Here is a 23694-nt window from a genome sequence, read left to right as displayed (position 1 = left end):
ACACACACACACACACACACACACACACACACACACACACACACACAGTGGGATGGGTGGGAGGAGAGCAAGCAATAATTTTTTTTTTTAAAGATAGGAATTAGAGAGATCTGCCATTGCTTCCAGCACCTGTGTCAGATGGCTCCCAACCACCTATAACTCTAGCTCCACAGATTCTGATGCCCTCTGAGTGTACCGCCACACACGCCTGTCTGTCTGTCTGTCTGTCTGTCTGTTTCTCTCTCTCTCTCTCTCTCTCTCTGTCTCTCTCAAGAAACATAAAAGGAGAGTGGATTTTCCTCATAAGCAGTCTCTCATTTGATTTCAGGGGCTCTGTGGCTTTTGGGGACTTGAGTGCAGGGCACCCTGACGGCTATGCTTCTCAAACTGCAGCATGCTCAGCTGGCCCCGCCGTCCCCCCACCCCCATCCCCACCCCTGTGTTTGTCAAATGTAGCTAGGTGTGGGTCCTGGGGCCACACTTCTTCCAAGCCTGACCCAATGATGTGAGCACTGGTCTGTAGAGGCAACTAAAGTGGGCCTAGCTCTACAGGTGTGGGCCATTTACCCCTCCTACTGTTGCCCCCTAAATTCTGTGCCTTCCGGGATTCAGGGACCTCTCTGGTCACAAATCATGGCAGATGCTGTTTGGTACAGAAAACTTGGGCTGGACTGCATAGTGAACCATCAGAGCACAGGGCAGGTGGCCTCAGAGACATCAGAAGTGGCGTGAGTCTGTCCACTGGCAGGTGCTATGCTTGGACCAGAGAGCAAGCCCAGCTATGAGAAGACCAAAGACAGCAGTTGGTAGTAGCTGCAGGGCCACCGGGAGACCCCGGTGAAGGACCCTGACCAACAGCTTATGGGGATCCTCTGACATCTGCTTCCAGGATGATACGGCATTTCTGGGACCCAAAGCAGGAAGTGCCGAAGGCCCTGCCTCCACCTCCCTAAGAAGCATGTGTGCTCTGATGGATGAAACATGCCGCCTGCCACACTCACACTCCCCTCTCCCTGCCCAGTCGCCATGCCAGGCCTTGGAGAGCCTGCCCCAGCCCAGTGAACACATGGCTTGCTTCTACCCTAGGCCCCACTCCCACAGTTCATCTTCCAGACAACAGCTAAGGTTTTAAAACTATGACTTGGTACTCCTCCAAGAGTCCCCAGGGATTCTGAAACTGGATAAAATCTAGTCCTTCTGTGATCCATGGGGACTTCCATCAGAACCCCCCGCCCCCTCACTTTCTAGCTAGGCTTGCTATGGCCAGGGCCTACCTGAGTTCTCTGCTTCAGAACCTTTGCATATTCCAACCCCCCTACTCTGGACATCCCAGACTTCTTATCCTTTGGATTCAACATCATGAGGCCTCTTTTTGGAACGAGTGGTCTTTGGTTTCCCCATACCATATAGATTCCCACTTCTATGCTGTCAACCCTGGCTGCTTTTGTCACCCTCCCCTCCCCCTCCCCCCTCCCTGTCTGCTCTTGGTATGCCAGCCATTGTGCTGGAGAAGTATTTCTAAGGTTGGCCAGGGAGGGAGGGGGTGGCCAGACTAGGGAGGGAGGGAAGGAACCAGCAGGGAGGGCTTACCTTCAGATCCTCATAGGTGTCAGCCGAGAGCTTGGTGCTGTTCATATTTAAACTGCAAAGACTCTTCATGGCTGGGTAAGCATAGACAAACAGACAGACAGTGAGCCCACACGAAAGACCAGGGCAGGAGGGGGATACTTAAGCCAACTCTCAGTGTGGATGTGTGAGGGAGCTTCCATGGTGTGAGTTCAGCCATCACGACCAACAGGAAGCCCACTTCACGCTCTGGGGTCTTTTCTTGGTCCCTGACCTCTGACCTTCTCTCCCTTTCAGGTCTGGTCCTGCCCTTCCCCCTCCCGTGGGGATCTTGGATGCTTCTGGTACTGCTGGCTCACATCTCTGACTTTTGGTCTCCAGAGCAAACCTCAAGGTGGGGTTCACTATGGAGCCGCACAAATGCTTGCTGCAGACACATCCAAATCCTTCTGCTGAGACCCCGAGGGGACCAGACAAGTGGGGATTCTGCAGTGTCCACTCGAAGGGCCCCCACCTTCCGGATGCCTCCCAGAAAGTTGGTTCAGTATTGTTCATTTTCCCCATCTCAGAGCTCCCACTGTGTAGGACCAGTCCACAGACTTGCAATGTCAGTGTCACTTTTGTGGCAGACTGTCACACTCTCTCTGTCACCTCCCAAAAACCTGTTTGGCTATTTGAGAGCCCGAGGCCTCCAGCCTAAGCTCTCAGGTTAGAAAACAGGGAAACTGGAGCATGATCAATACCCCCTTGATCAGCTCTGTGAAATCAGCATCCCAGCCCCTCCCCAGGCCCGTTACTAAATGCTTCTCAAGACAGGTCCTGGAGCATCTGGGGATCATCTCACAGACTTCCCCCTTTCCTCTAGACTTCTAGTTCCCTAAGGGTGGGGACACTCTTCCGCTAGCTCTCAGCGCCTGGCCTGTGCCAGCATGCAACAGGTCTGCTACAAAATGGTCCTTAATGAACTTCTCCCTTCCCAAGGTGCCTGGCTTGGGGTCAGCCCACCTAATGCAAGACCCGGTACTCACAGCTGAGGGCCAGCAAGCCCGCGTCGGTGACTGGGGTCTCACACAGGTTCAGCACCTGGAGCATAGTGAGGTGTTCCGACAGGAGCCGCAGGCCGGCATCTCCAAACTGTGGGGGCACATGGATTCTTAGCTTCTCCAGGCCTAGAGAAGGGGACCTAAGACTGGGGGGCAGGAGTGGGGGGTGGGGTGGGATCTGGCTATGAGGTCATGACCTTCTTTTCAAAGAGTTTCAGGTCTAGTTTCTGACAAGGACATAGGGACATAGGCCAGGCAAGGGCCACTCTGTGAGTATCTGGCCTAAGGCGCCTAAGCCTGAAGGCAGTGCTTGAGGGGTCTTTTCCAGGGATAGAGGAACTTGTATATTCCAGAGAGCTAGGCCAGTGTACTAAGCTGGAACCCAGCAGGCTCTAAGAGAACACTCGTGTGTAAACCTCTCAGTGACAAGCTGGAGAGGTGAACAGAGGTGAACTCTCAGCCCTGTGTCTCCCAACTCAGGAGTCTGTGCAGGAACTGCCCTGGGCCTCAGTGTTCCCAACTAGGAAATGGGCACAAGGCCACCAACCTCCTCTTGTCTGGGGGAGTGGGTTAGGGCTATGTGTGTAGAGCAAGTGGGCTCTGGGTGGAAACGTCAAGTACAGGGGGGAGGAAGAGGGCAGGGTGGGGTGAGCACCTGCGTGGACCACAGATTGAGCTGCTTGAGGGAAGGCAGTTTGATGAGGTGCTCGGCGCAGGCACTGGTGACGTTGGTGAAGGCCAAGCTGAGGTTCTCCAGGTTTCCAAAGGAGCCAGAGCTCAGCAGGCGGGCCAGGTCCGCATCCTGCAGTGGGTGGGCATGATGCTCAGGGCAGGCCGGGGGTAGTTATCGAGTGGGCCTTATCCAACTCTGCCTCGCCTGCAGTCAACACTGTCTCTGACCACCCTGAGGGCTTCGTGTCCCCAGAAGCTGTGGGGTGGTGGCTCAGCCTGTGATATGACTCATAACTTTTGAGTCACAGCTGGGTTATAACCAAGGCCAGCACCCTCCCAAGCAGAGCGTGCACATGCACATGCGTGGTGTGTGTGTGTGTCGGTGTGTGTGAGCACACCCTCTCGTCAAGCAGTTTTCCATGTGAATTGCCGGCCACCACCCTCAGCTCCAAGCCGGCAGGACACATGCCGAACGCCTTGGACTGTGAGGTTCTTGTCTTTGACTTTTAGCTGTCCCCTCAGTTACAGCTCATTTCCCAGCATTCTTTGCAGCTAAATATGGCCAGACAGAAAAACAGAACTTCTAGGAAGGCTCTCCAAGGGAAGGGCGGGCTGCTCCCTGCCGCTTCCTCCTTTCCTGCTGGCTGGGATGGAGACACAGTGGCTGGAGCCTGAGCAGACTTCCTGGTCCATGAGGACAGAGTCATGCCTTGAGGATAGGGGGTAGCAGGAAATCAGATCCCCAAAGACGTCAGGAAGTGGGGAAATGATCAAACGCAGTCCAGTGCCCGTTTTTTGCTATTATTACCATGGTTACCAGCAACCCCTAAGCAATCCTGCTGATGTCACCAGCAATCTTTTGTTGTTCTCAGGAGCTGGAGCTAGAGTCTCACAAAGGCTGAACGGGTGCGCTACCTGGGAGCCGCAACCCCAGCCTCTGTATCAACAGAAAGCTTTAGTGTGATGTCTTGAGTCTGCTTGCTTTTCCATTTCTGTCCCTTCAGTCCATTTACCTCCTGGAAGAGCTGGCCTGTCTCCCTGTCCCACGGTAGACACCTGTGCTCCCCGTTCTCAATCATCCCTCATCCCAGCGGCCGGACAGCTCTCACCTTCCTGCTCTGTGCATCTCGCCCTACCTCACCCCACCCCACAAGAGACTAAAACCTACTTACCGTGGACTTGGAGGGCAGTGTTAGCCGGGTGGGTCCGCCTTTCCTTTGCTGTAAAAAAAAAAAAAATGAGACGAGACCAGTTGGGACACACGTCCACTGTCACCGGCTTCATGAAGCCACGGCGGCCACAGCACAGGCAGCTTATGGTATATGTGACACTGAGAAACACTGGCGGAGGTGCAAGTGTAGATGTTCTGATGGGAGGTGATGTCACCCGGATGGGATCTCGGGGAAAAGTGGCACCCACTTCCACCCAGAGTCCTGGCAGGCGATAGACAAGTTGTATACGTATGTCTCGTGGTGAGGCTGGTTACACCTGGGCTGTGCACACCTTAGGCCCTGAGCCAGAGTGGGGAAGGAAGGGTGGTTCAAGGGTAAAGAACTACACTGCTGTAGAGTGCACCACTGCTGTAGAGTGCACACATATACAGAGACACCCTCTCAACTAGGACCAGGGACGACAATGACACATGGGCCCCTGCACCGAAGTGGAAGTGGGCTGTGTGACTTCAGTCCGCCCGCTTTATCTCTCTGTGTCCATCTAGAGTCACGGGAGAAGTACAGGGAACCGTCCCCAACTCTCTGGGTGTGGGGCGGCGGTCACAAGGGGCTGTCTCACGCTCTGAGAACGGCGGGCAGTGGAGAACTTACCAGCTCCTTCAGCTCCCGCTGCCGGTCACACAGCTGTTCATACATGCGCTTGCCCACATCTGTGCTCTCCAGGGTGGAGATGATCTGCAGTTGGGTGTCGTTGTTGTCGATGATATTGTATTCCAGCATCAAACACAGGATCTGCCGGGAGTCATTGAGGGTGTGTCACGGCCTGCCACCGGACCTTGGCATATGCTGTTTTCAAAGTCTGGCGTTCTCTGCTTTAGTCCCATGCTAATGTTTCAATCCTACTTCCAGGGAAACTTAAGGTTTTCCCAATGGGCCTGTTCCTTCTCGTAAGGTGGGGAGACCTGTTCGCATGCCATGACTGACTGATGGTTAGCTTGGTGACTGCTTTTAGAGAGTAGAGTGTGGCAAGGGTGGTGCTGCCCAATTCTGACAGCTGTTATAGCTCAGGGGACAAGAGCTCTGGGAGTGTGTGGCATTGTGGGGACTCTGTGGAACAGTTAGGGGACAGAGGAGGAACAGTTAGAAGTGACCTGAGGCTCCTGGGCTTGTGCTCTTGAAAACTTGAGTAGTGACCCCCCAAACCACACAAAGCAGAGAGAGGCTGGGCTGCCTCAGCCCTCCAGTCAGAGAAGGAAGCCTTGTGAAAGACCCCATGGGCTCCAACCCCCATGAGAACTCTAGGAGACCCAAGGAAAAACAGCCCAGGAAAACCTGGCTCCCCCTTGGTCTGTTATGTGCTCCGCGTGCAGACGGTTGCTATACAATACAAGGTAATCAGAACAGAAACTTCTAGATGATTATGATCAACTTGCTAGATCCCAACTGGAATGAACCAGCAGCAGCCTGAGAAGAACAGCTGCACACCCAGGGGGCTACAACCACACCACACCTTGCCCACACTGCCTGCCCCTCACACAGGTCCTATGCATTGGTAAATGGGGACCAGGGCTTACCTCTGCCATGGTCTGGTTCCCTCTCAGGGCCAGGAGCATGCAGGGGCCCAGCTTGTTTTCTGCCAATGAGAGCAGAAACTTTTTGGTCTTGTAACAGGAGCCCATGAGGATGTGCACCTGGGAGGGAAAAAGACTCCGGTGAAGCAACCATGACACCACTGTGGTGTCATATAAGATCCCCAGCACCAGCCCCGTCCCCTCAGTGTTGCAGGAACAGGTGGAAAACCAGGAAAACGGTGACCCTCCCTGCTTGTGCCAACTGCCTTGTCTCCAGTGCCGGCCAGACCGTTCCCTGTGGAAAGTGACCGAGGATGTCATGTTGAGTGACACAGGGCATACATGAGACTATACTGGGATGGGGTGCAGGCAACAGGCACAGTCACCCAGGCAGGCAAGGCAGTGGCTGCTGAAGTTGTCCAGGGGAATCATGGATTAGCAATAAAGGGTCAGAGGTAAGGCAGAAGAGGACACAGTGTTTCAGAGACGGGTGGTGCTGATGGCCGAAGATCTGTTATACCAGCATGCTGGGATGCTCCCAGACAAGGCGTTAACACTCACGGTCTCACTATTTTACTACAGGAAAAAAAAAAAAAAAGAGTCCCCTTTTCCCCAGCTCCCTTCAGGGGCTATTGGTATTAGGTCCTGTAAATTCCTAGCACAGAGGGTACTGGGCGGAAATTTCTAGGCAGTCCTTGCTAGGTGGGGGACAACGGACCCAAGTCGCATGGCAGTTGGCGTGTTCTGGGCTCTGCTTTCTCTGGGATACCAAATCAAAAGCTGCTTGAAGAGATCAGTCACCGAGCAAATCCTGCTCCCTCCTGAGATATGCTGGGAGGTGTATGTGTATGTGTGTGTGTGTCTGTGTCTGTCTGTCTGTCTTGTACTTAAAGGTGACGGTATATGAGCAGGGCTCCCCAACCTGTCAACAGAGGCAGGGGAGCTCAAACATCCTCTGGAAGAGACAGCCTAATTCGAGGACCACTTTTCGCCATGTGTCTCCATGGAAACAACACACTTGCATCCCCGCGGCTGCCTGCTTCCTTCCCTATCTACGTATTCTTCTGCCCCATCATTAACAACTCTGGCATACAAACAGAATCACTCTGACGGGAGTCGCTCCCTGAGCCCTCTCTCACACTGAATCACCGCACGATGGGGGTGGGGGAAACGCCATGCATTGCCACGGCGAATCTGTGACATCAGAGGAAGTTAGAGAGGCAATGGTAAGCGAGACGTGGCTCAAATAGGTGGCGGCTGAGCGTGTTTCTAGGTACACAGGACATTCAGAAAGCAGGTCCAGGGGAGCAGGCGAGGGGCTTGGAGCAGATGCGTAAGGAAAAGGAGCTAAAAATAAGGCCCTTGAGGTGGTGTCTGAGAGAACACGCCTATCTATCGTCATTGCATAGATCTTTGCCAAATTCACTGTGGTAGCTGTTTAACCTACCAACTAGTCCCTAGGAGAGAGAAAGAGATTAGCTGAGCCAAGTTGAGGTCAAGGAGTCCCTGGGTGGCTCAGTGAGTATCTCATGCCTGACACTGCATACAACTGCTACCTACGGTGCCCTGGCAAAGCCTCTCTTTGTCTTGGTTCACCTATGAGGAAGCTGGAGCCTAGACAGACTAATGGAAGACTTAGCAGTGACCCCAGGCCCAGGTCTAACGGATGCCTGCATTTTCTCCACATCACATGACCTCAGAAGAATGTGTGATCTGTGAATGGAGTTGGGTGTGTCAGGGAACACAGGCGCCTGAGGTCCCTGGCTGCTTGGGCAGATCTTCTGGGCAAAGTGGAATCTGTGTCCCTCTGCCACAGAAGAAGCCACTACCTCTAGACAGTAATCTGGTCTACAAAGAGCTTGTAAAGAAGTCTTTTCAAGCAAGCCACGAGACTTCTCTGGGCCTCTCGAGGCCCAGGTGTGATTCCGTGGCAGGCTTGGTACACGGATTCAAAAGCGCTGAGCACAGGGCTTGGCTGACAGAAAGCTCTGGATCAGTGTGGTTCTCAACCTGTGGGTTACAACCCCTTGGGTGTGTGTATGTGTGTGTGTCAAACAACCCCTTCACAGGGGTCACATATCAGATATCCTGCACAACAGATACTTACATTATGATTCATAACGGCAGCAAAATTACAGTTATGAAGTAGCAATGAAGTAATTTTATGGCTGGGAGTCACCACAACATGAGGAACTGTGTTAAAGGGTCACAGCGTTAGGAAGGTTGAGGACCACTGCTCTATGGTAAGAAAGTACCAGAAGCCACTGAAGATGTTTTAGTGACCTCAGTATTTTGATCTGAGGCGGGGATAAGCACCCTGAGTCTGGGGTCCTAAGCCCCTCATTGTAAGGACTGGCCAAGCAGGTGGCTCTAGAGTACCTTGTGCCATGATGTACCCGTCCCTTGCATAGAACGTCACCATAACAACCAAGTCTGATCAACGTTTTTTTTCCACACACACACGTACACACAGAGACAAGGCTGTGGCCTTGCATGGCAGAGCACTCCCAAATAAGCCCCATCTCTGTATCTGCTTTCTATATTTCCTTCTGGGTAGGTCACTTCCTCTCTCTGTATGTCCCAGAGCAGGTGACAGGCTCTTGGCCCAGTAAGCAGGAATTAGTGAAACTTTCTGTGGTGGTTTGAATATGTTTGGTCTAGGGAGTGGCCAATATTTAGAGGTGTGTTCTTGGAGTAGGTGTGTCACTGTGGGTGTGGGCTTTAAGGCCCTCGTCCTAGATACTTGGAAGTCAGCATTTTGCTAGCAGCCTTCAGATGAAGATGTAGAACTCTCAGCTCCTCCTGCACCATGCCTGTTTGGATGCTGCCACGCACCCGTCTTGATGCTAATGGACAAAACCTCTGAACCTGTAAGCCAGCCTCAATTAAATGCTGTCCTTACAAGAGTTGCCTTGGTTGTGGTGTCTGTTCACAGCAGTAGAACCCTAACTAAGACACTCTCCCTCTGGTCACCTTCCTCTTCATGGCTGGCACTGTGCTGGCCAGGAGACTTGCAGGCAGGCCACAGTTACACAGGCTGTGTAATTCAGGCTAGAACAACTCAACGTCCACCAGCAACTTCCTGTGGGGACCCCACGTACCATGCTGGCAAACAGCTCCCCGTCATCATCACAGGCCACCCCTCCAGGGCTGTAGAGCTGGAACCAGCCATCCTTGCCTGCCCGAACGCTCAGCAGACACGAGTGGACCTGTGAGGAGAAGACAAGACACATCGTCAGTTCTGAACAGTCTCAGGTACTGAGGTAGTGTGAATGGTGTTCAAGCCAAGCCGTCAGGAAATGCATGAACTTCCTTTAGCTTCATAAGCATTGCCCTCCACACTTTGAAGTCCAGCCACGTGTCTTTAGATCTCTAGGACAGTCCTGAGGCCTAGCGGGGAAGCACTCTGAGGAAGACAGAGTATGGCCTTGCGGGGCAGAGCAGCCTCAAACAGGGACTGTCTCCATATCTGCTTTCTATGTTTTCCCCAGGTGGGTCACTTCCTGTCTCTTTTCTTTTTCTTTTTGATGTTTTTCAAGACAGGGTTTCTCTGTGTAGCCCCGGCTGTCCTGGAACTTGACATGTAGACCAGGCTTGACACAAACTCAAGAGATCTACCTTCTGCCTACCAAGTGATGGGATTAAAAGCGTGAGCTACCACACCAGTGTCCTCTCTCTTTTCTGTTTGGGTCTCTGCACCTCTCTCTGCCCAAGTCCTCTCCCTGGCTCTCTGCTGCTTCCTGTCTGGGGCTGATCAGTAACCCTTAGGCCTGGGATACCTGCCTTCTTCTGGCCTATTCTCTGCCTTTTCAGTGTGGGCAGTCATCCCACTCTCTAGGCCTGGCCTGTTAATCTCAAGCTTTCTCCAACCCTGCTTGAGCTCTCATCCTCACCTGCCTGTCCATGTGTCCCTCTCTATTGATTGGTCTCTGTCTAGGGTAGGAACACTGTCAGGGACCCCAAAATGAGCCTTCTGTCTCTCCTCCCCAGAGCTGTGTGTAGGAACAAGCGTATGGGTACAGGATTCCACGTCCACCCACACACACCTACCCACTGTGACCCCACACATGTACACACACACACACACACACCTACCCACTGTGATCCCATACATGCACACATATATACACACGCATTTACACGCCCACACCTACCCACTGTGATCCCACACACGCACACAGCTTCAGGCTTAAGGACAACTGAGACCATAGCTGGTGACATTTCCTCATTAGCCTTTCTGCCCCCCTCCCCATCCCCCTGCCTCTGAAGATGGCTTGTAAAACCTGTGATGGAGCTAGAACTTTCCAGACCGAGGTTTCCCACTGCGGCCTGGAGATTGTATAAGAAGCAGGAAGGATGCTTACAACACATGGTCTGGGTCCGACCGGATCCAGGGATCTTGAATCATGAGGGTTAGTGGGGGGCCTGACTTGTAGGCAAGCAAGGAGGTCTGGAGACGGTTTCCCTACAGCACCTAGACTTGGGACCTGAGAGACTGGGTCACACGTCATGAATGTATGCTTCTGGGCAGCGCCAGTGTGCCCTTACCACATCTGGTTATTTGGTATGAGAAGTTAATGACTTAAGAAAGTTCCATTTTCCCAAGTCTGAGAGGGCGGGGTGGGGGGATATCAGTGATTCTTTTTTATTTTTATTTTTTTTTGAGACAGAGTTTCTCTGTTTCTTCTGGCTATCCCGGAATTAGCTCTGTAGACCAGACAGTCCTTGAACTCAGAGGCCTGCTCTCCCTTCCAAACAATGGGACTAAGGGTGTGCATCACCACTGCCTGGCTTTCGGGGTGATTCTGAAGTCCTGAAGGGATACGAATGGCTTCCCCTTGGGGCTATAAGGGTTGATTCGTGTGTCTGAGGCGGGGGCAAAAGTTTAATCTGCCCTTGGTTTCCTGAAGCTCAGAGCTTTTGTGAGAGCTCAGAGTTTAGCGATGATTCCTTCCTTGGCCCAGGGACCTCCACACTAGCAGCACAAACGCAGGACCACAAAGCTGACTGGAAGCTGGCTGGGCATTCCACGGAGGATCCACTCTCAAGCCAAGTGGCATAGAGACACTGTCTGCCAAATGACAGTCCGAGACCACATCTGGGTGACTCCACACAGGGAAAAGAGGCTGTGCCTGCACACAGGGCCTGGAGCCTGTGTCGTCTGTACTAAGGATCTGGTGACTCAGTAGCCTCTGCTAGGAGACCTAGGTGGCCCCAAACTTTTTTTTTTCCTACTGTAGAAAAAAATCTCACTGGGCTGAGGGACGGCTCAGTGTTTGCTTAGGTCCCATCCCCAATAAACGAGTGGGGAAAAAAAAAAAAGTAAAAAAGAAAAAGGCTTACTTCCTGTCTTGGATCTTCTGCAAACCTCTGAATCACGTACTTCAGTTCCCTGGAAGGAAGAGGAGGGTGGGTCAATTGCAGGCCTGAGTGGACAGGGAGGAGTTGGGGAGGGATGGAAGAGAGGCCAGACGCAGGTGGGGGTAGACAAGGCGGGGCACATAGCAGGGCTTGAGTGTGTGTCACAGGGGACAGCTCAGGAGATGTCTCTGCAGCCTCCAAAAATACATGTGGACCAGAGAATGGGGTGGGGGAAGGAGGCTGGTGGTGGCAGGGATGTGGAGGTGACCGGGTTCAGGGGACACTCGCAGCGGGAGAAGGTGGGGTGGGTGCCCCTGGCATACTCACTTTGTAAACTTCTCGTGTGCAAGAGCTCTGTACCGAAAACAAAGAGACAGGCAGTTAGAGGCCTCGGATGCCCACTTCCTCCGGGGACTACTAGATTTTAGCTCTGATTCGAAGAATGTAGAGAAAACTGACAAAGAAACGTGGGTACCCAATGCGGCCCTCCTTTGACAAGGTGGGGATGAACAGGCTGAGCCACTAGCGTCCCCAAAGTCAACACTAGGCCCACACCTGTCAACTGCAGAAGTGCATGAACGCCTTCAGGCACACACGGGGCTCCAGGGACCCAGGTGTGTTTGTTAATTGTTCCACAATTAAGGCGAGGCTGCACTAATTACCAGCGTACTCTGCCAGGCAATCAGGGACCATTCTTCCAAGTGAATTGCATCATGGGCCACTGTCAAGCGGGTCCCAGGGCCTGTGGGGACAGCTGCTGTAGCCAATGATGCCACAGACAGAGAAGGCTCTGAGGAGTCAGATTTCTCCGGTCTCCATTCTCCGGAGCCCTGAGGGAATGAGCCCAGGCCAGCAAATGGGGCAATTACTGGGTGTAATGTCCCCCTCTGAGGAGCTGCTTCATAAACACAGGCTCACTAATGGGCTCTGCAGAGAGCCCCAAGTACCTCCCAAGGCCCAGCAGCTTCCAATCTGTCAAAACAGACCTGCAGGCATGCAAGGCCTGGGGCTGAGCTGGAGCTCGCTGTAGGTTGCGACCCACCGCACAGCGATGACCCCACTGCACAGTGATGCTTCCCGTGAGGAATTCATTGTCAGTATGACGGTGGGCGAAAGAGACACAGAGGGTCCATTTCTGGCTACATTCAGAGTGTTGTTAGCTAACGGCCATTAAGGCTCAGTTTATACAGCTAGCCTTGTCCTGAACAGCCCTGAAATGGCTCTATATGTAGTTTCTCTTCTTTTTGCTTGTTGGTCCTTCTTGGTGCTTGGAGATTGACTCCAGGATGTTGCACACGCTAGGTGCATGCTTGGCCACCAGAGCACCTCACCAGCCTCTCCTCCCTCCTTCCTTCCTTCCTTCTGCAGACAGGGCTTTGTTATGTAGCTCAGGGTAGCCCAAAACTGGAATTATAGGCAGCGCTTCTCAACCTGTGTGATCCCCTGGGGTGGGGGGTGGGGGTTGAAAGACCCTTTCATAGGGGTTGCATATCAGATGTTTAGAGTCGCTTCATAGTAGTAACAAAATTACAACTATGAAGTAGCAACAAGAATAACTGTATGGTTGGGGGGGGGTCACCACAACATGAAGAACTGTATTGAAGAGTCGCAACATTAGGAAGGTTGAAAACCTGTGAATTATATAGGCATGTGCCGCCTTGCCAGAGCACAGTGGCTATACTACCTGTCAATTTTCACTGTTTCCCAGGGAATGGGAGTGGGGGGGGTATTACTGTCCCCACGTGTTCCGTAATAAAAACCATTAAAGTCACTATAGGATAGGCATGGTAGAGATGGCTCGGGCCTCTTCTGAGTTTAATGAGTCCCTACGTTGCTGCCATGAGGCCTGAGGCTGCGCCTATCAAATTCTTGGGTTTTCAGAGATGCCCTGAGCTAGGCTACATCTCTATGTCTTGGCTGTGGGTCCCACCACCCTCCTCACCCCCCACCTCTCCCCACTGAGACACTGTGAGCCCCTTAAAATGACATCACCCTCTCCTGTGGTTCTCCTTCCATTTGGGAGGGGCCTGGTAGAACTTACTCTTTGGGGAATGGAATGGGTTGAAGCAAGCTGGCCAGAGACGGTCTCCAGTCATCATAGTCGGACCTAGAATGAGAGAGGAAACCAGTGAGGGGTGGTCAGCAGGGAGAGGTCTTCCACTCGCTATCCTATAAGATATAAGTGTCTGGGGTTAGCACACAATATGGACTCTGCTTAGCCTACTTCAGAGACAGTAGCCACAGCCTAACACAGAACATTCCAGACTTCCAAACAACTGGGGGACAACTATCCAGCTTCCCAGGATTTCATATCCTTCTTGCTCAGAACTGAGACTTTCTCTGTCTCCCATTGAGGCTTCATTGAGGGTGAGGGGCTACTCTGGGTCTCCAATCCTTAAATCCAGGTTGATGTCTGAACCTCTGGCTAAGGTCTCAGAGTAGGACACATCTGGAGAGAGAGCCTTTAAGGAAGGGTAACACAGGACCATTAGGTTGGACCTTGAACCAATTCAAATGACGTGAGAAATCTATGCACAGAAAAGACCCCGAGAGGGCACTGAGAAAGGGCCCCAGGGGCCGCTAGACCCATCACACCTGCGCCCGTCTCCTCAGAACTGGGAAGACACTGTGGTCCCAGCCACATGGCCTGTGGTGGTGTCACAGTAGTACAAGCACACCTGTCCCTCTCCTCTGTGACTGACCAGACACAAGGGGAAGCCTACAGACTGACTCAAGAAAAAAAGCAAACGAACCAAGCAACAAACCACAATCTGGACCACTGTGTGTCATCAGCCACCAGAACATTTTTTTTCTTTTTAGACAGGGTCTGAAGGCTGGTGAGGTGGCTCTTATGGGTAAAAGTGTATGTCCCCAAATGCCTGACAATCCAAGTTCGAGCCCCAGAATGTACATGGTGGAAGATGAGAGCCTGCAACCTGTTCCCTGCCTCCACATGTATGCTATGATATGTGACTGCTCATTACACACACATACACACACATACACACCACACACACACACACACACACACACACACACAATTAGGTAGGGTCTCATGCAGCCTAGTCTGGCCATTTGATACATAGCTGAGGATGACCCTGGACTTCTGATCTTGCTTCCTGGTTCCGAGTTTACAGGCCTGGGCCACCATGCTGTGTCCATGTGGAGGGTGATATAATCCGAGGGTTTCAACATGTGAGGTGAACATCCTCCTAACACACAGATACTCTTTTGCTTGGTATTAGATGCCCACCTCTCTTTTTCCACTGGGCTTGGCTGGCAGTCACAATATAATACTGAAAAAGAATGTGACGTATTTCCTCAGCTTTTCCTACACACGTGCGTTATGCCGAGAGCTTTGTATCTCCACCTGTTTGCTCCTTGCAAACACATAATGAAGTAAAACAGGACCCGCACCATTTAAACGGAAGAGGAAACTTGAGGCTCAGAGAGGTTAAGCAGAGTGCTGGAGCTAACACAGTCCTGACTGAGACCCTGCCGACCCTTGGGTCTTGAGCTGACTGACTGACTACCGTCAAGACCTTACCAAAATCAGACATTTGTGTGTGTGGTAAGTAAGGAGCTTGTACCTCAAGCAGAGACACAGGGGAGGGCCCGACATGCTCTGCTTCATGGAGCCTTCCCTTCTCTGAGGTGCACCCTGGAGACACAGTGAAACTATTGCTCAGAGAATAACCGACCGAGACGTGAGGCAGGACACGTGCTTCAGGCTCTGCTGCCCCACAGTGCAAATGTGGCTGAGCATAATGTAAGCAGGCTTCAGGCCCTGGGAAGAGGCTGCTCTGCGGCTGGCTAAGACGGACTGCAGAGTGGAGAGACATCATGAGAGAGACCTCAACAAGGTCTCACTCTGATGATGGGTGGACTCCCCTCCCCAACCCATGTGGGGAAAGCTTCCAGAGAACCGTGGGCAAACTGAGGCTCGGAGATGCTTTGCGACCTTCTACAAATCTCCGCTGGTAACTGAAGTGTGACTCAGGTACTCCTGAAGCCATGATCTACATTCCCAACCCCCCAGCACTTACACTGTATTTATACCCAAGTCCCCAACACCTCGGGTAGCCTGTTCTCATACCACAAGGTTCATGGGTTCAGCTGCTGGGTGAATGGCTGGCCCTGAGTTCTAAGCCGTATTACTGGTCCTCTTTTACATTCAGAATTGAGGCTTCCTGCTGTTATCTGCACTCATGAGGGTCCCACATTATTTTTCCTTCTTTGTTCTTCCAGTCCCATTCATTCTGTTTGTTTTTGATTTTGAGATAGGGATCTCATGTAGCCCAGGCTAGCCCCAAAGTTGTTAAGTAGCTGAGGATGGCCTTGAACTCCTGGTCCTCCCGCCTCTGCTTGTCAAGTGTCGAGATGACAGGTGTGCTCCATCATGCTCGGTTTATGCAGTGATAAGAGCGGGCACTGGGACTCTGTGAACGTTGGGTAAGCTCACTACCGAATCACACCAACCCAACCTTTCCTGATCTTAACACCGCTGACCTCCTGTTTGCTTGGGTGTCCTGCCCATCTACCTGGGCTTCCCACAGAAATTAAAGTCTGCTGTTTTTTCAACCCGCACAAAACAAACGCTTGCTTCTAACAAAGTATGGCTTAGATAATCCTTGGCTCTGGACTACTGCCGACATACCGCCCTCCAAATGAACCCATGATAAAGACTTCAGGACACAGATCACACCCTGGAAAGGTTCTGAGGAAAAGGCCCAGAGACTGGACAACAACATGAAAAAGAATGACCAGAAGAGTCTGGCACTGCCAGATAAGTCTGAGCAGTGTTATGGCTGACATCTAGACACGCACTGTGCCCCGTACTGGGCTCAAATTTGTTCACGTCATCTCCGGAACACCCACATGAAGAGGGAGGGACCGGATATCTGGGTACAGGTAACCGGAGGTGAGGAGGCCATGATAGGGCACTAGCCTGCTGCACTGTGCCAACCGAGGGCCTCTGAGTTCAGAGGATGCAGGGATGCATGTTAGAATGTGCCTGTTCCCTTGATTCCTTCCCGGGGGTTGGGGTGGGGTAGTCCGTTTTTACAGCTAGCTTGCCTTCCCACAACGAGATCACCTCCACCCTTAACTGACTCATGGTCTCCAGCACACTGAAACGTGACTTCCTATGCAGCGTCCACGTGCGGTCTTCCAAGGAACCTCGTGGTCAGTGGGTGTCACTGTCGCCAAGTTTTAAACACAAACGGTTGAAATGTCGGCATCTCAGCCTGAATCTCAGGTCAGAGCTCAGTCTTGAACCCAGGATCCCGGCTCCTGTACGTTCTGCCCGCTAGACAACCCAGTGCCTCACCAAAGGTGACCAAGCTCATACTGCAGAAGAAGGCTATGCTTGGGTCTTGGGGAGATGGTTTAGCGGCTAAGGCTTTTGCTGAATAAGCATGCAGTCCTGAGTTCGAGAACCCGGCACCCATGTAAAAAGTGTATGTCTGTAACCTTAGTGCTGTGGTGGGTGGGATCATGGAGGCTTGCTCGAGATTTAGCGAGACCCTGTCTCAGGAAGAAGGCAAAGAGGGACAGAGCAGAATGCCCACTATCTTCCTCTCGCCTTTACATGTATGCATGACACTCGCATACCACACACACACACATAAAACAGTACGGTCCTTTCTGTGTAGAAAAGCTACTAGAGAACTCAAAAGAGATTTAGACACTCAACTCAGAACGCGGTTGAGAAGGGTTGGATGTGCAGTTCCTGGGGACCTCAGAAGCAGGGGCATCGTCCCTCCTTCCTTCACCTCAGCTGTTCTTTTTTCCTGGATGGATGGAAGTGTCCCCACTGTCATGGTTTCCTACACTATACCTTACCACACCCTGCTCTTGATCTCTCTGTGTTGGGTACCGGTACACCTCATACTGTGAGAGACAGGGTGAGAAAAACAGCTTGTGTCCTTCGGCTTCAAGCACAGACCCTGGCTTAGCATAGATGTCAGCAAATGCTTCAAGAATATGTGGATAGGGCTGGAGAGATGGCTCAGTGGTTAAGAACGCTGCCTGCTCTTCCAGAGGACCCAGGTTCAATTCTAGCACCCACATGGCAGTTCGCTACTTACTGTCTGTAACTCCTGTTCCAGGACCCTCATACAGACATACATGCAGGCACAACACCAATCCACACAGAATAAGAATCTAATAATAAAAAGGGGATTGTGCATGCATGGACGGATGGACAGATGGATTGATGGACAGATGATGGACAGATGGAAGGATGGATGGATGGTGGATAGACATGAATGGTGGATGGAAGATGGATAGATGAACAGATGGACGGACAGATAGATGGACGGATGGACAGATGGATGGACGGATGGATGGATTAATGGATAAAGACCCTGAAAAAAACCCAAGGCTCTCCCTACTGTAGATTCCAAGCTGGTCTTGGCCAACTTGGCCTACTCCAGGCTAACTCAAAGTAGATCAATCCTGATGTGTCTTTGTAATACATCCCTTCTCAAGGGTCTTCAGGCTTTTGTTGACTTTTTAGAGGTGTCACATTGCATCGATGTAAAAGCCTGTCTCAGGGAACTTGTAACAGATAAGAATAACACACTGACTGGCTAGCCGAATGAACATTCTCCCTGCAGCCAGTGGCACGCCCAGAGTTCTGAGTGTGGCTTTCTTCACGCTCACAACGTCCTGTGAGGTGATGTCTCAATTCCACAGTGTACCATCTTCTCTTCTTTTTACTTTTATTGGCATTTTTGAGACAAGGACTGTTTATGGACCTGGCTGTCTTAGAACTCACTATGAAGACCAGGCTGGCCTTGAACTCACAGACCAGCCTGCCTCTGCCTCCTGAGGACTGGGACTAAAAGCCTGCACTTCCACTCCTGGCTCCATCTTCTCATTTAGCTCCCGTCACTCTCAATAAGACCACAGTACGAGGGGGAAAACTGTCCCATTACTGAAATCTCACAGCAGCCCTTCTTAGATGGTGCAAGACAAGGCAGCTGAGGCCTCAAGGAGATGGGACAGTCTCGTGTTACTCAACAGATAAAGTCGTGTCTGTTAGATACTGGCTTCTCGGCACCCTTGTGCCTGTTGAATGCCACAGTGTTCTTTTCCTAAGTTGTCAAGAGGTTAGCAATGTGCCTTACCCCTGACTCTATCTTAGGACAGGAAACACTATGCTATGACTGGTGACTCTCACACACTGGGTGTCCATCTGTGTGTGGCAGTGTCTGCTCTGGACTGGGGCAACAGGATTGAACTCAAGAGAGGCCACATGACCGGTTCATGTCACAGATTATAGTTAGTGGCACCTGAGGGACATGCACTCAGATCCACCACCCTAAACCTGCTTTCCTGATGCAAAGCACACTGGAGCCCTCTGAACTGTGGGTGGTTGTTGACATCCAGCAAGTCTGAGGGCCGAGAGACCTAATAGCCAGCTTGGAGGGACCCTTCCTGGTTCATCAGACTACTCTTAACCCGGACATGCCCTGACCCTGGGAGCTACAGCAAGCAGGAGGTCTGGCCAAACAAGAAGGAATAGAGCACCCAGTCATGAATGTTTGTAAGGGAGTGAACTTCTGTCAGTGGTGTGATGTCTCTCAGGTCTGCAGAGAACTCAGATGGCAAAAGGCCTGGGGTTCATGGGAAACAGCCCAAGACAGGCAGCTCTGGCCTGGAAGGCTGCTACCAGGAAATGTAGCTCACAGGAGTCCATAGCCAAGAGCCTAGGGGGCTCGGAGCGCTGTGGGTTTGGCCAGGAAAGAAACGAGCCTCCTCCCTGCCTTACGGAAACCCAGATCCAAGCTCAGTTCTCAGATGCCCGGAATGGATTCTGGAATTTTATTCCTCTGGCTGTAAGATCCGTAGATTGAGTTATACCCTCCCCTGGCCTCAGCTGAGGGACAGAGTCTGGCACTAATTTTTAGCAGGGCCTCTAGTCCTCTCAAGGGTGACAGGAAGCAATGATAGATGATTGTTGCCTTCATAATCTCCCTCTACTACAGGAGGGACACAGATCAGTAAGTGACACCTGGGGGACATGTACCCAGTTCCATATGTAACCATGTATAACATGTATACATATTCAACTTTAAGACACCATGGTACTTACCTGGGAACACAGAAGACCCCAACATGCCCTAACCCCTGTTCTGGCTTATGAGTCAGGTGGCTGAAAACATCTCTACCCTCTGAACCCCGACTCAGGTTTCCGTGTGCCGTTACTGAGGACAAGGGCTGAATGGCTGGTGATGTTGCAGGGTGCTGGAGAACCCCAACCTCCCACTCACAGACACACTTGCTTTTCGGTTTGTTTTTGAGACAGGGTCTCATTCAGTAGCTGGTACCTAGGCTGCCCTTGAGCTTGCAGCCATCCTCCTGCCTTAGCTTCCCTAGTACGGGGACACACTTGCCTCTGCACGGTTTGCATTTAACTCGAGCACACACATGCGCACACACCCACCCCTATAGGATTCAGGCTGGCAGCAGGACCAGCCTCCCAAACCCTGGTCCCCCCCCCCCCCCCCCCATGGTGGGTTCCAGGGTACTCACAAGAGTTTGAGGATCTCCACGTGGCAGCCGAGCGTGCGGCCGGCCTGGGGGCCCAGCTCGATGCTCATGGTACCACATGCTGGGCTGACCATGAGACAGTCAATAAGGTTGGGCTCGCTGTCATTGCCCGTGCTGGCTGTCAGCGCCGGCTTGGCAGTGCTGGTGCGCTCCACCTCCACGTGGACCTCGCTGGAGGCCACGACCACCGACTTGAGCCGTGGCTCAGACAACGTGGCTTCCTGAGACACCAGGTCCGGGCTGGGGTGCAGCAGGCGCAGAGGTAAGGTGGGCTTCCGATCGCATGGCTGCTGGCAGCCGTTCCGGATCTCTTTCAGGCTCGGGGAGTTGTCGCGGCTGGAGGGAGAGGAGAGAAACAGCAAGTGTGGGTGGGGGTCAGCTCTGGCAGCTGGAAAGGGCAGCGCTGATCAGAGATTAACGAGTCTCTCTACACTTGGGATGCTGAGGTAGGAGGATGCTTGCTGAATTTCAGGCTAGTCTGAGCTACCTAGTGGGTCTCTGTCTCAAAAAAGAAATCTGAAAACACACGAAAACAACAGCAACAGAACCAACCAAACAACAAACCAGAAGGCCATTGGTGACACAAGCCCGACCTCCTGAGCCCTCATACATCAGCTCGGCCTGTTTCCCTAAAACCTCTGTAACAGGGCCACAATAAGGTGGAGCTGTCGTGACGTCTATTAGAAACAAAGAAGGAGGCTTGGCTTGGGGTACACAGCTCAGTAGGAAGAGCACTGGACTTGGGAGTCCAGAACCAGTTGTTCATCCCCATAACCTACTATAGCCTAGCACAGTAGACACTCTACAGACAGCTGCTCAATGAGTAAACACAGACACACCTGTAGCAAGGCTACCCCTCTCTGTGACAGCCACCTAGTACCTGGCGTAGCCATATCAACACCAACCCGGGATCCTTCCTGATATACCTGTGACATCTGAGGAGTCCAGCTCTGCTCACTTGTTTCCTGAAGTGAAGCTGTCCCTCCTACCTTGATGCCACCGTGTCCCTCAGGTGACATTTCCCATTTGATTGTCTGCCCTCACCAGGTGAGAGAGCATAGCATAGCATCCACCCCTCTTCCCCGGGAGCCCAAGGCTCACTTCTATAGCTCCCAAGACCCACATTCTGGCGAGCCTGGAATCTCCAGGGGTCTCTTCAGGGCTGGCCTCTTAAACTCTAGCCTCTTCGATTGCCTGGAGGTACGCTGCTTGTGCTTGGTGTCATGAGATGTCACAAGGTGGTGACTGAGGAATTGGCTTCTGGGCCACAGTTGCTTAGAAAATGTGAAGCCAAACACTGATGTTTGGAGTCTTTTTGCTGCAGTAGGACTTGTCAGAGCCTTGACCTGAGAAAGCCCCTTTCAAATTACCCATAATTCCCGGGACAGCATCCTCAGGCATGGTAACAAGAGCAACAGGTTCTAGGGCTGGTGTCCGTGCCTCTCTACCAGGTTTCACAAAGGTGCTTACAGATACCATCTCCTAGGAACATCGACAGACTCCACGGGGTTAGGTGATCTGGATGTCACAGCTCATGAATCCAAGTAGCTGGATCTGAAGTTAGCTCTTGGGACTAAGTACTACCAACCAAGCTGTCTTTTAAGGTCCCAAGACTCTGTAGGTTTCTCCTCCAGGAAGCCCCCTTTGATTTCCTCTTCCTGCCATGGACACATTCCTGCCTGAACCCCCAAACCATAGTTTTCCTACCCAGTGGACATTAGGACATTCCCCCTGAATCAGGGAACTTTCAAAACACTTCCCAAACTCAAGGAGCTCATTGGCTCTAGGACAGGCTGAGGGAAGTGGAAAGCAGCACCAGGGCAGCACCAGGAGTCACCAGAAACAGCTGTTCACTGGGCTGGCAAGATGGTTCAATAGGTAGGAAGGTTTGCATCTAAGGCGGACAACCTGAGTTCGACCCTCAGGCCCTGCATGGTAAAGATTAGAATGACTCTTTTTAAGTTGTTCTCTGACTGTGAGAGCCTCTCCACAATAAATAAGGCAAATAAACAAACAAATGAAAAGTGCTTTTTAAAAAAGAAAATGAAAGAGCTACCTGCTCAGGTCCCTCTCAAACTTGTCACGGGTGCCGTGTCCCCAAAGAGAAGCAAGCACGTGTACTGTGTACTGGTGTGCAGGGCTGAGCCTCGCACTGTTGGTCCACGTGGCAGCTCTGGGGCCATGTGCAAAACCTCAGGGAAGGCCTGAATCCATTTTGCACCTGCTGTGAGCCAGGGCCGAGCATAGCCCACTGAGGGCGCTCAATCAACACATTTTGGCTTTGCTGGGGAAAAGCAATCACTCGCTTCTAGAAACCTATGAACTCCATAGTGGGCGGAAGCCGTGTGTGGCCTGAGAGGCGGGCCTGTGGATCCCCATGGATCCTCATTTGCTCCCCTGTGCTCTACACTCCAGCTCCCTGTTTGCCTCTGCTGGGGTCGAGAAGTGGGTTTTCAAGGCCTCTTGGCCCTGCTCGGTGATTTTTCCAGACAGGCATGTTAACCTGGGTCAGGCTGTCTGTTCTTTCAAGTGCGGGAACATCGTGTGCTCACCGGGAGTGGTGCAGAGGCCTGGAGGACACTGGGAGAGACTGACCAATGAATGGGCCAAAAGGAAACAACTTGGCAGAAGCAGGCCTGGAGGAAGGAGAAGCCATGCCATCAGCTGGGACCCCCCAACTCGAGGGCTCCCAGGGGCTCAGCTGTGCACTCCTGGGAGCCAAGGCCGGTCTGTGTGGGAGGAAGGACGATCTATCTTATCCTCCTTGTGCCTTCATCCTGACAGTCTCTCATGACCGAGGCCCTGAAGCCCATCTCTCACCCTGTGGCAGTATCAGGGTGGCGAAAGGGCAATCCTATGACAACCCTCCCCTACTTAAACTGTCTGTTGGCTCGCCCATGTTCTCAGAAAACATAATCCAGGCCAACATCCTCTAAAATTGTGTCGTCCCCCTGCTCAGCATCTGTCTGGGCTCCACACCCACACACCGAACCTACGTTTACTTCTTATTCATATTATTAGTGTGTGCATGTGGTATTGTGTGGGCATGTCTGTTTGCAGGCATGTAGGTGCACGCACGTAGTGGCCAGAGGTTGATGGTGGATGTCTTCCTTGATTGCTCTTCATATTAGCTCTGGAAGCAGAGTCTCAGTCAAACAGAACTTGTCCATTTCCCTAGGCTAGCTAGGAAATCTACCACACTGCTAGGATTATAAGTGGCTACCAAGCCTACTCACAAAAGCCTAGCTTTTATGTGGGTTCTGGGGATCTGAACTCTGGTCCTCACACTTGTGTGGCAAGCTCTTTTACCTGCTGTGCTCAACCTGCTATCCACGCTGGCCCTGGGGAGTCCCTTCATTTCCATCTTCTCCGTCTCTAGTCTTAGATACACTAACTTTTCTTGGGCTCCTGCGCTCCAGGGACCCTCTGCCCATGAGTAGACCCCGGGCAGTTGAGGCAAGCAGATTCCAGAATCCCCAGCCGAAAAAGTCTGCAGCGAACTTCAGCAGGCTGAGTGACAGCAGCAGGTATTTTTAGGAAATACGGATGGAAAAACACTGTGATCCACCAGCAACCCCTGGGCCACTGCATACTCTGTTCCCTCTGCCTGGATGCTTCTCTTCCTGCCTCCCTAAGTCTGGTAGTCTTGTCTTCAATAGTATCTCCCTGAAGGGCCCTTCTAACTTATTATTGGCAAGATTTCTTAGCTCTAGCCCGTGGACTCTAAAGACCACACCAATTAATTCAGAA

At 52.1% G+C, this 23694-nt stretch overlaps 1 protein-coding gene across 1 annotated transcript in view; it reads right to left on the bottom strand.

Annotated features, from left to right (window-relative positions):
* Cmip (c-Maf inducing protein) overlaps positions 1-23694 on the bottom strand; it is a 203001-nt gene that overhangs the window by 3541 nt on the left and 175766 nt on the right. Inside the window, exons 10-20 of the mRNA XM_028752396.1 lie at positions 19927-20280; positions 13427-13492; positions 11713-11739; positions 11368-11416; positions 9126-9233; positions 6028-6144; positions 5105-5245; positions 4454-4501; positions 3265-3411; positions 2595-2700; positions 1591-1661 (exon numbers count right to left, since the gene is read on the bottom strand). Coding sequence (XP_028608229.1) covers positions 1591-1661; positions 2595-2700; positions 3265-3411; positions 4454-4501; positions 5105-5245; positions 6028-6144; positions 9126-9233; positions 11368-11416; positions 11713-11739; positions 13427-13492; positions 19927-20280 — 1234 coding nt within the window. The remainder of the gene's footprint in view (positions 1-1590; positions 1662-2594; positions 2701-3264; positions 3412-4453; positions 4502-5104; positions 5246-6027; positions 6145-9125; positions 9234-11367; positions 11417-11712; positions 11740-13426; positions 13493-19926; positions 20281-23694) is intronic.

This window comes from Grammomys surdaster, unplaced genomic scaffold, assembly GCF_004785775.1.
Source record: "Grammomys surdaster isolate TR1022 unplaced genomic scaffold, NIH_TR_1.0 128, whole genome shotgun sequence".
NCBI lineage: Eukaryota > Metazoa > Chordata > Mammalia > Rodentia > Muridae > Grammomys > Grammomys surdaster.
This window is presented reverse-complemented; position numbering and strand designations above follow the sequence as displayed.